This window comes from Oncorhynchus clarkii, chromosome 28, assembly GCF_045791955.1.
Source record: "Oncorhynchus clarkii lewisi isolate Uvic-CL-2024 chromosome 28, UVic_Ocla_1.0, whole genome shotgun sequence".
Taxonomy (NCBI): Eukaryota; Metazoa; Chordata; class Actinopteri; order Salmoniformes; family Salmonidae; genus Oncorhynchus; species Oncorhynchus clarkii.
The window spans coordinates 47,457,954-47,470,556 of NC_092174.1; the positions used below are offsets into that span (position 1 = coordinate 47,457,954).

The 12,603-nt window shown below is 42.9% G+C and overlaps 1 protein-coding gene across 1 annotated transcript; it reads right to left on the minus strand.

The window, feature by feature from the left end:
• Positions 1–983: 983 nt before the first annotated feature.
• On the minus strand, positions 984–11,158 carry LOC139387246 (DnaJ heat shock protein family (Hsp40) member B4). Its single transcript, XM_071133355.1, has 3 exons — positions 10,686–11,158; positions 6,569–7,164; positions 984–3,164 (listed from the first exon to the last, which is right to left on the minus strand). The coding sequence occupies exons 1-3, from the start codon at positions 10,894–10,896 to the stop codon at positions 2,931–2,933; spliced, it is 1,041 nt and encodes a 346-aa protein (XP_070989456.1). The 5' UTR covers positions 10,897–11,158; the 3' UTR covers positions 984–2,930.
• Between the last annotated feature and the right edge of the window lie 1,445 nt (positions 11,159–12,603).

The following is a 12,603-nucleotide window of genomic DNA, read 5'->3' on the forward strand; positions in this document are numbered from 1 at the left end:
TATAGGGAATAGGGTGCTCTATATAGGGAATACGGTGCACTATATAGGGAATAGGGTGCACTATATAAGGAATAGGGTGCACTATATAGGGAATAGGGTGCACTATATAAGGAATAGGGTGCACTATATAGGGTGCACTATATAGGGAATAGTGTGTACTATATAGGGAATAGGGTGCACTATATAGGGTGCACTATATAGGGAATAGTGTGTACTATATAGGGAATAGGGTGCACTATATAGGGAATAGGGTGCACTATATAGGGAATAGGGTGCACTATATAGGGTGCACTATATAGGGAATAGTGTGTACTATATAGGGAATAGGGTGCACTATATAGGGAATAGGGTGTACTATATATAATCAGTTAACCACACTTAGCTCCTATAAATCTGGCTGAGTGATGTGGTGTCTCCTGGGGGAACGGCTCGTCTCTGTGTTAGTTACAATGTTTATGTGTTAGTTACACTGTTGATGTGTTAGTTACACTGTTGATGTGTTAGGAACAGACAACCAGTCGTTGGTTACTGCAGCTGGACACACACGCACACACACACACACACACAGGCAGGCAGACAGACAGACAAACAGACAGACACAGATAGACGTAAACACACACGAACAGACACACACACACAGACAGACACACAGACAGACGTACACACACACACACACACAGGCAGGCAGACAGACAGACAAACAGACAGACACAGATAGACGTACACACACACGGACAGACACACACACACAGACAGACACACAGACAGACGTACACACACACAGACACACACACACACACAGACAGACAGACACACACACATACAGACATACACACAGACATACACAGGCTGTATGTATTTCATCATGACCTGTACTGGGCTGTGTTGACACTATATTATACTTCAGACAGTGTAGTTACAGAACCTGAAAATAAATATCATCAGAGTTTTGTGTTGAAATGATTGTGGCTCTTTCCGAGGTGTAAACGAGATTTCCAAATGTTTTATTTGTAAAGTACTGTATGCCTTTCAGAGTTACAAATGTTTATTATGAAAATATGTGCAGTACTTTGTTTGAACTTTACAGCTGTATTAATGGCTCAGGACATTTAATGTGAATCTCCCCCAGAACAATGGGGCCAGTATAAACCACGTCATTTACTCTGTGAACAAACCCCATCGGTCCTCAGATCTCTACATCTTTGTCTTGTGTTACATTATACAGTATATAATCAATGTTACATTCCATGGCACACACTATGTCTAGTCCCAATCGGCACCCTATTCCCTATATATAGTGCACTACTTTAGACCAGAGTCCTATGGGGCCCTATTCCCTATATAGTGCACTACTTTAGACCAGAGTCCTATGGGGCCCTATTCCCTACATAGTGCACTACTTTAGACCAGAGTCCTATGGGGCCCTATTCCCTACATAGTGCACTACTTTAGACCAGAGTCCTATAGAACCCTATTCCCTATATAGTGCACTACTTTAGACCAGAGTCCTATGGAACCCTATTCCCTACATAGTGCACTACTTTAGACCAGAGTCCTATGGGGCCCTATTCCCTACATAGTGCACTACTTTAGACCAGAGTCCTATGGAACCCTATTCCCTACATAGTGCACTACTTTAGACCAGAGTCCTATGGGGCCCTATTCCCTACATAGTGCACTACTTTAGACCAGAGTCCTATGGGGCCCTATTCCTTACATAGTGCACTATGAACAGAATAGGGTTCCATTTGGGACGCACCCCAAATCAAATTACACATAACAGAAAGGAACATGAGGTGAATGTGGGAAGGACCCAAATAATCAAATGTTTACTGTCAAATATTAACACATTTACTTCCACGTATATCGACTTTGCAGCATGCACGGTATTTAGACAAAACAACCAAACAGATAAAAAATATGAATTGCACATTCTTTAGAAAGGGCCTCGATCTGTGAACAGTCATCATTGTCCTCATGTGTGAGGAGAGAGGAGGATGAGAGAGAGAGGAGAGAGAGAGAGAGAGGAGAATGAGAGAGAGAGGAGGATGAGAGAGAGGAGAGAGCGAGAGAGGGAGAGGAGGATGAGAGAGGAGTTTGAGAGAGAAAGAGGAGAGAGGAGGTTGAATGAGAGAGAGATAGATCGATAGAGGTTGAGAGAGAGAAAGAGGAGAGTGAGGAGGTTGAAAGAGAGAGGAGAGAGCGAGGAGGATGAGAGAGAGGAGAGAGAGAGAGAGAGAGTAGGTTGGGAGAGAGAAAGAGGAGACAGAGGAGGTTGAAAGAGAGGAGAGAGAGAGAGAGAAGAAGAAGATGAGGAGAGAGAGAGGTGAGGAGGAGAGACTTCTGTATGTGTAATGTTTACTGTTAATAAAGAGGAGAGAGAGGAGGATGAGAGAGAGGAGGTTGAGAGAGAGAAAGAGGAGACAGGAGGTTGAAAGAGAGAGGAGAGAGAGAGAGAGGAGGATGAGAGAGAGAGGAGGTTGAAAGAAAGAGGAGAGAGAGAGAGAGGGTTAGAGGAGAGAGGAGTAAAGCTGGCATCCTGATGTCATCACTTTCTATCCACCAGGTATGTGTCTGTCTGTTAGTCTGTGTGTCTCTGTGTTTCTCTGTCTCCCTGTGTGTGCCTGTCTGTCTGTCTGTCTGTGTGTGTCTGTCTCTCTTTCTCTCTCTCTCTCTGTCTCTCTGTGTCTGTCTCTCTCTCTGTGTCTCTGTCGCTGCGTGTCTCTGTCTCTCTCTGTGTGTCTGTCTCGCCGTGTCTGTCTCTCTGTGTGTCTCTATCGCTGGGTGTCTTTGTCTCTCTATGTGTGTCTGTCTCTCTGTGAGTCTCTGTTGCTGTGTGTCTCTGTCTCTCTGTGTGTCTCTGTCTCTCTTTCTCTCCGTGTCTCTCTGTCTCTCCGTGTCTCTCCGTGTCTCTCTGTGTGTCTGTTCTTCTAGGAAGCAGGTAAATGCCTCTTCAGGACATCCTTGGCGTTGCTGGGGAGACTCTCAGGAAAGTTCACGTCAAACTCCACCACCAGGTCACCTCTCTGCTCGGGGTTCTTGGGTAAGGGGAGGCCCTGTCCTGCTACAGTCTGTCTCATGCCTGGTTTTATCACATCCGTGATCTTCATGTTACACGTCTTCCCGTCTATCGTAGACACGGTCACCGAGCAACCACACAACGACTAGAAGAGGTAAAGGAGAGGGCACATAGTTAATGACATGTTGGCAGAGTGGACAACACACAGACAGAGACTCAGACACACACACACACACACACACACACACAAACCACAAGATACTGTAACTATATATTATAGCTATGATTGGTCTGTAATCGCCTCCAGATTTGTGGTTAGATTTCCTTGACAGATTGAACATGTGCTCTTCTGGTTTGGTGCTTTGCTAAAATAGGACCTTTCCTTCAAGCAGAAACTATGTTCCATTACTGATAAACAAGGCGCAAATTAACATCAAGCTATTTTCAATTCATGAATAACAAGAAAAGAGGAGAGAGAGAGAGAGAGAGGAGAGGAGACAGAGAGAGGAGAGGAGGAAAGAGAGAGAGAGAGGAGAGGAGGAGAGAGACAGAGAGAGAGAGGAGAGGAGACAGAGAGAGGAGAGGAGGAGAGAGAGAGAGAGAGAGGAGAGGAGACAGAGAGAGAGAGGAGAGGAGACAGAGAGAGAGAGAGGAGAGGAGAGGAGAGGAGGAGAGAGAGACAGAGAGAGAGAGAGAGAGGGAGAGAGAGAGAGAGAGAAGATGATGAGGAGAGAGAGAGGAGAGGAGGAGAGACTTCTGTATGTGTAATGTTTACTGTTCATTTTTATTGTTTATTTCACTTTTGTATATTATCTACCTCACTTGCTTTGGCAATGTTAACACGTTTCCCATGCCAATAAAGCCCCTTGAATTGAATTAAGAGGAGACAGAGAGAGAGAGAGAGAGAGAGAGAGAGAAGAGGACAGGAGAGGAGAGGAGAGAGAGAGAGAGAGAGAAGAAGAGGAGAGAGAGGAGAGGAGAGGAGGAGAGGGGAGACAAGGAGACCGAGAGAGAGAATCTATACACACCCCATAATGACAAAGCAATGACAGATGTTTCGAAATTTTAGCAAATTTATAAAACAATAAAAATCTCACATTTACATAACTTTTCAGACCCTTTACTTAGTACTTTGTTGAAGCACCTTTGGCAGCGATTACAGCATCAAGTCTTCTACGTGTGACAATACAAGTCAGTCGAGTTTGGCTGTGTGCTTAGAGTTGTTGTCATGTTGGAAGGTGAACCTTCACCACAGTCTGAGGTCCTGAGCGTTCTGGAGCAGGTTTTCTTTTAGGATCTTTCCCTCGATCCTGACTAGTCTCCCAGTTCCTGCCACTGAATTACATCCCCAGAGCATGATGCTGCCACCACCATGCTTCACCATAGGGATGGTGCCAGGTTTCTTCCAGACATGATGCTGCCACCACCATGCTTCACCATAGGGATGGTGCCAGGTTTCTTCCAGACATGACGCTTGGCATTCAGGCCAAAGAGTTCAAACTTTGTTTTCATCAGACCAGAGAATCTTGTTTCTCATGGTCTGAGAGTCCTTTAGGTGCCTTTTGGCAAACTCCAAGTGGGTTGTCATGTGCCTTTTACTGAGGAGTGGCTTCCATCTGGCTACTCTACCATAAAGGCCTGATTGGTGGAGTGCTGCAGAGATGGTTGTCCTTCTGGAAGGTTCTCGCATCTCCACAGAGGAACTCTGGAGCTCTGTCAGAGTGACCATCAGGTTCTTGGTCACTTCCCTGACCAAGGCCATTCTCCCCCGATTGCTCAGTTTGTCTGGGCGGCCAGCTCTAGGAAGAGTCTTGGTGGTTCCAAACTTCTTCCATTTAAGAGTGATGGAGGCCACTGTGTTCTTGGGGACCTTCAATGCTGCAGAAATGTTTTGGGTCCTTTCCCCAGATCTGTGCTTCAACATAATCCTTTCTTGAACAAAAAATGAATGTAACCTTTATTTAAATAAGCAAGTCAGTTAAGAAGAAATTCTTATTTGCAAATGTTTTATATTTTGTATTTAACCTTTATATTTTTTCAATTTCACTTCACATTGTAGAATAATAGTGAAGACATCAAAACTATGAAATAACACATTTTTTGGTTACATCATGTAGTAACCAAAAAACTGTTAAACAAATCTAAATATATTTTATACTCACAATACTTCCAAGTAGCCACCCTTTGCCTTGATGACAGCTTTGCAGACTCTTGGCATTCTCTCATCCAGCTTCACATATAATTATTTTCTTGAAGGAGTTCCCACATACGCTGAGCACTTGTTGGCTGCTTTTCCTTCACTCTGTGGTCCAACTCATCCCAAACCATCTCAATTGGGTTGAGGTCAGGTGATTGTGGAGGCCAGGTCATCTGATGCAGCACTCCATCACTCTCCTTCTTGGTCAAATAGCCCTTATACAGCCTTGAGGTGCAGTTAACTCTAATGAACTTATTGTCACACCCTGACCATAGTTTGCTTTGTATGTTTCTATGTTTTGGTTGGTCAGGGTGTGAGCTGGGTGGGCATTCTATGTTACATGTCTAGTTTGTCTATTTCTATGTTTTCGGCCTAGTATGGTTCTCAATCAGAGGCAGGTGTCATTAGTTGTCTCTGATTGAGAATCATACTTAGGTAGCCTGGGTTGCACTGTTTGTTTGTGGGTGATTGTCTATGTCAGTGGCTTGTGTTCAGCACAGGTCTATTTTGTTAGCTTCACGATCGTCATTTGTTTATCGTTTTGTATGTCAGTATTTTCTTGATTAAAGATTTACCATGGACACTTACCACGCCGCATTTTGGTCCGACTCTCCTTCACACCTAGAAAATCGTGACACTTATCCTCTGCAGCAGAGGTAACTGGGTATCCCTTTCCTGTGGCGGTCCTCATGAGAGCCAGTTTCATCATAGCGCTTGATGGTTTTTGCGACTGCACTTGAAGAAGCGTTCAAAGTTCTTGAAGTTTGAAGTCTCTTTGCTTATTTGAGCTGTTCTTGCCATAATATGGACTTGGTCTTTTATCAAATAGGGCTATCTTCTGTATACCACACCTACCTTGTCACAACACAACTGACTCAAATGCATTAAGAAGGAAAGAAATTCCACAAATGAACTTTTAAGAAGGCACACCTGTTAATTGAAACGCATTCCAGGTGACTACCTCATGAAGCTGGTTGAGAGAATGCCAAGAGTGTGCAAAGCTGTCATCAAGGCAAAGGGTGACTACTTTGAAGAATCTCAAATGTCAATTATATTTTGATTTGTTTAACACTTTTCTGGTTACTACATGATTCCATATGTGTTATTTAATAGTTTTGATATCTTCACTATTATTCTACAATGTAGACAATAGTAAAAATAAAGAATAACTCTGGAATGAGTAGGTGTGTCCAAACTTTTGACTGGTACTGTAAATACAGTTGTACAGCATCTAAACCAGCCAAATCAATATGTTATTCCACATTGAACCACTTTCTATTGGCAGTGTTTCCTCTTACTATTACTTTGAATAGGTGGCCCACCACGATCCGCCAAGCAAAAACCCATCTCACCTGTCGTAGACTAACTTTCACCGGGTACACGATGTCCGACCCCTCCCTTCTAAAGTGCATGTGGGGCTTGTCCTTGATGACGAACACGATATCAGCAGGGATGGTATTGGGCGACTCGTCTCCTTCTCTGGGGAACGTGATCTTGGTCCCCTCCTTCCACCCTCTCTTAATCTCTATGGTGAGAATCTTATCCTCCGTCCTCATGGTCCGTCCGTCAGGGTTCATCCTCTTCCTGCTGATCTTCATCCTCTTGGTGCAACCATGAAACACTTCCTCCAGCGATACCCGCAGCTCGTGATGGACGGCCGGGTCCTGCTTCCTCCTCTGCTGCCCGCCCAGCCCCACGTGGCGGTCCCGAGGAAACCCGTTGAGGTTAAACGAGGTGAAGGAGCCGAACGGGTCGTTGCCGTCCACGTCCATGTCCTCGTCGTCTCCGCCCGGACCGCGCCCGTTAGCCTTGCGCCCGAAGAACATCTCGAAAGGGTTGGCACCACCGAAGAAGGTGGCGAAGGTGGCATGGGGGTCTCCGTGGAATGTGTAGGAGGTGAAGTTGCTGCCCTGGTCATCTGGACCACTACTGGGACCTCCTTTGAGACCTGACAGGAAATGACACTGGAGTCAACAACCATTCAGATAATGCATTGCATTTAACATATTATGTACTGACACCTGAGTGACAGCAGCTGGGAAACAATGACATCATTTGGATAATGCTGATAACCTACGTATAGATAGCTAATGGTGATAACCTTTGTATTTATAGATCATGCAGATAACCTACATGTATTGATAGATAATGCTGATCACATATGCATTGATAGATAATGCTGATATGTATTGATAGATAACACAGATAATTAATGTATTGATAGATAATGCTGATATGCATTGATAGATAACACCGATAGTTAATGTATTTATAGATAATGTTGATATATGCATTGATAGATAATGCTTATAATTTATGTATTGCTGATAATGCTTATAATCTATGTATTGATGGATAATGCTAATATGTATGAATTTATAATGATAACCTGTGTATTGATAGACAATGCCGATAACAATAGATAATGCTAATATGTATGAATTTATAATGATAACCTGTGTATTGATAGACAATGCCGATAACAATAGATAATGCTAATATGTATTGATAGATCATGATGATAACCTATGCATTGATAGATAATACCGATAACAATAGATGATGCTATCTAGGTATTGATGGATAATTTTTGTATGTATTCACAGATAATGCTGATATGTATTGATAGGCTCTTTTGAGACCTGAGTGACACTGGAGTCAGGAACCATTCAGATAATGCTAATAACTTGCTGTATTCTAGGCTACTAGACCTGGGTCACGTACATACATGTAGGCTACATCAACTACTTTGACACCAACGCTTCACTTGAGTTTGCTCGGCTGCCTACAATGGGACCAATGGTATAGTCCTAGTCAATGGGACCAATGGTATAGTCCTAGTCAATGGGACCAATGGTATAGTCCTAGTCAATGGGACCAATAGTATAGTCCCAGTCAATGGGACCAATGGTATAGTCCTAGTCAATGGGACCAATAGTATAGTCCTAGTCAATGGGACCAATGGTATAGTCCTAGTCAATGGGACCAATGGTATAGTCCTAGTCAATGGGACCAATGGTAAACAGCCACCACTAACATTGAGTGGCTGCTGCCAACACACTGACACTGACTCAACTCCAGCCACTTTAATAATGGGAATTGATGGGAAATGATGTAAATATATCACTAGCCACTTTAAACAATGCTACCTTATATAATGTTACTTACCCTACATTATTCATCTCATATGCATACGTATATACTGTACTCTATATCATCGACTGTATCCTTATGTAATACATGTATCACTAGCCACTTTAACTATGCCACTTTGTTTACATACTCATCTCATATGTATATACTGTACTCGATACCATCTACTGTATCTTGCCTATGCTGCTCTGTACCATCACTCATTCATATATCCTTATGTACATATTCTTTATCCCCTTACACTGTGTACAAGACAGTAGTTTTGGAATTGTTAGTTAGATTACTTGTTGGTTATTACTGCATTGTCGGAACTAGAAGCACAAGCATTTCGCTACACTCGCATTAACATCTGCTAACCATGTGTATGTGACAAATAAAATTTGATTTGATGATTTGATTTGATTTATAGTCCTAGTCAATGGGACCAATGGTATAGTCCTAGTCAATGGGACCAATGGTATAGTCCTAGTCAATGGGACCAATGGTATAGTCCTAGTCAATGGGACCAATGGTATAGTCCTAGTCAATGGGACCAATGGTAAAGTTCTAGTCAATGGGACCAATGGTATAGTCTTAGTTAATGGGACCAATCGAAAAGTCCTAGTCAATGGGACCAATTGAATAGTCCTAGTCAATGGGACCAATGGAATAGTCCTAGTCAATGGGACCAATGGTATAGTCCTAGTCAATGGGACCAATGGTATAGTCCTAGTCAATGGGACCAATGGTATAGTCTTAGTTAATGGGACCAATCGAAAAGTCCTAGTCAATGGGACCAATCGAATAGTCCTAGTCAATGGGACCAATCGAAAAGTCCTAGTCAATGTGCTGGAATATTTGCCATGCACAGTATTTGATCCAGATATATACTGTACATAGTATTTGATCCAGGTATATACTGTACATAGTATTTGATCCAGGTATATACTGTACATAGTATTTGATCCAGGTATATACTGTACATAGTATTTGATCCAGGTATATACTGTACATAGTATTTGATCCAGGTCTATAGTATTTGATCCAGGTATATACTGTACATAGTATTTGATCCAGGTATATACTGTACGTAGTATTTGATCCAGGTCTATACTGTACATAGTATTTGATCCAGGTATATACTGTACATAGTATTTGATCCAGGTCTATACTGTACATATTATTTGATCCAGGTATATACTGTGCATAGTATTTGATCCAGGTCTATAGTATTTGATCCAGGTATATACTGTACATAGTATTTGATCCAGGTATATACTGTACATAGTATTTGATCCAGGTCTATAGTATTTGATCCAGGTATATACTGTACATAGTATTTGATCCAGGTATATACTGTACGTAGTATTTGATCCAGGTCTATACTGTACATAGTATTTGATCCAGATATATACTGTACATAGTATTTGATCCAGGTATATACTGTACGTAGTATTTGATCCAGGTATATACTGTACATAGTATTTGATCCAGGTATATACTGTACATAGTATTTGATCCAGGTATATACTGTACATAGTATTTGATCCAGGTATATACTGTACATAGTATTTGATCCAGGTATATACTGTACATAGTATTTGATCCAGGTATATACTGTACGTAGTATTTGATCCAGGTATTTCCTGTACGTAGTATTTGATCCAGGTATATACTGTACGTAGTATTTGATCCAGGTATATACTGTACGTAGTATTTGATCCAGGTATATACTGTGCATAGTATTTGATCCAGGTCTATAGTATTTGATCCAGGTATATACTGTACATAGTATTTGATCTAGGTATATACTGTACATACGCAATACACAGAAGAATACATTTATAAGCACATGGCATTGTAGCTGAATGTCTCCAGGTCAGTGGATTCCTCCTACCATGGCAAATCTGCTGTTTTCCCATCTGCCATTGAAATGGTTTTAATGCCTTGGGCTGCAAAACAGCTCTATACTGACATGTTCAACTGTAATTGACAGTAATAATAATACAATCTGACAATACATTTGGAAATAATTACTGTTATATATTTCTGACCAACCAAGAGCAATGTCTGCATATTATGGGCAGACTGATACGCTACCCCGACAAGAAGGGAAATAGCAGCATATTGGTTTATTATAATAAATGTTACGAATAAATTAAATGAGAGTGAAACGCTGTTGCCTTCTCTAACCAGTGTGGTTAAAATGTCGGTCTGTATTGGATAATGGCCAATAATATTCCACGCACCTTTTGATGTGTGCGCTCAATGACGGGGTGGGTGAAATGACAACCAGAAGAAGACAATAATGAAATGTGGGATGTCATATTATCCTACCTTCCTCTCCATACTGATCATATATCTCCCTTTTCTTCGGATCACTGAGGACTTCATATGCCTCGGCGATCTCCTTAAATTTCTCCTCGGCGTTGGCCGCCTTGTTTTTGTCCGGGTGCCATTTCAGAGCCTGTTTTCTGTACGCCTTCTTAATATCCTCGTCGGCCGCTCCTTTCACTATCCCCAGGATTTTATAATAATCTTTCCCCATAGTTTCCCCGAAGCGGCCCTGCGCTGGAGAGAAGAGAACCCGCTGGTGTTTGACGGACGCTGCCTGTCAGTCAATCCGCTATGAAAATATATCCAGGGGACAGAGACCCCTCTGATATGGCGACAAGTGGAAAACTTAACCGCTGCTCTCTCTGCAACTCAACAATAATATCAGCGCCAGCCAGACACTGACACACAGTCAGGCAGTTGAACAGTGAACAGCTACAGATAGATTAAGTAGCCTAGCTACGTTTAGAGTGATTACTCAGAGCTGTGGACCCCGTGATATTTATCCACATCCCGATATAGACACACTTTAAACAGCCGTGGCTCCCCTCCTCTTGCGTCCGACCCCACCGGTATGCTTTCTCTGCTCGCTGGAATCCAGGGGCTCTTTCTAGAACTTAAATGCTGCTGTAGCACGCCATTTCCCATATTCGACTCTGTTTTGTTTATTCATCTGTTGAGGTGCAAAGATTCCGTTTTTTTATGCCTGTATTTCTGTTTAAACACCCACCTATATGGACTTGGCATCCCAAGTTGAGTGAAAATAACATTGTAACAGCCTTAGCAGGTTATTATAAGCCTTATAATAAAGGGCTGTGGTTTGGTTAGAGACAGGGAGTCGATTGAATTTAAATGGAGAAATAGTCTGTTTGGTGTCTTTCCATTCAAGTCATCAGCTATGGTGGTAAGAGGATCCAAATCCAGAGGATTGGCCTCACGTCAAATCAAATGTATTTATCAAGCCCTTCTGACATCAGCTGATATCTCAAAGTGCTGTACAGAAACCCATCCTAAAACCCCAAACAGCAAGCAATGCAGGTGTAGAAGCACGTTATAAGCCTGTCCAGGCTTATAACCTCTGACCTGTACCTCTGACCTGTACCCAATGAGACAGACACTAACCTCTGACCCATAGGCCTACTTCCAGGCTTATAGACCTCTGACCCGTACCTATCTGAGCTGTACCTATATGACCCATACCTCTCTGACCCGTACCTCTCTGACCCATACCTCTCTGATCCGTACCTCTCTGACCCGTACCTCTCTGACCCGTACCTCTCTGACCCGTACCTCTTTGACCCGTACCTCTCTGACCGTACCTATCTGACCCGTACCTCTCTGACCCGTACCTCTCTGACCCGTACCTCTCTGACCGTACCTATCTGACCCGTACCTCTCTGATCCGTACCTCTCTGACCCGTACCTATCTGACCGTACCTATCTGACCCGTACCTATCTGACCCGTACCTCTCTGACCCGTACCTCTCTGACCCGTACCTATCTGACCGTACCTATCTGACCCGTACCTATCTGACCCGTACCTATCTGACCCGTACCTATCTGACCCGTACCTCTCTGACCCATACCTATCTCAGAGTGATCCCTTCTTGTTACATAACATAAACAGAACTAGGCCTAAATGACATCTGACCCATCAGCCTACTATGAGCCTCGTCACAAATGGCACAACAGTAGATCTCCGACCCGAGAGTTAGAATGGGATTTTTTTTTTTTGTCATGGGTCAAGTCGTCATAGTCTATTTTTATTTGGGGTCCTGGTGGCCCGGTCTCCCTCATCTATTTCAGATCAGTTAAATACACTGACTGGACCAGTGGCCAGTCTGTTTGTCTATGCTCAGCACTACACCTGGTGGACAGTGGTGGAAGTGCAGGCTCATGTCTTGACAGTAGGGCTATCGCG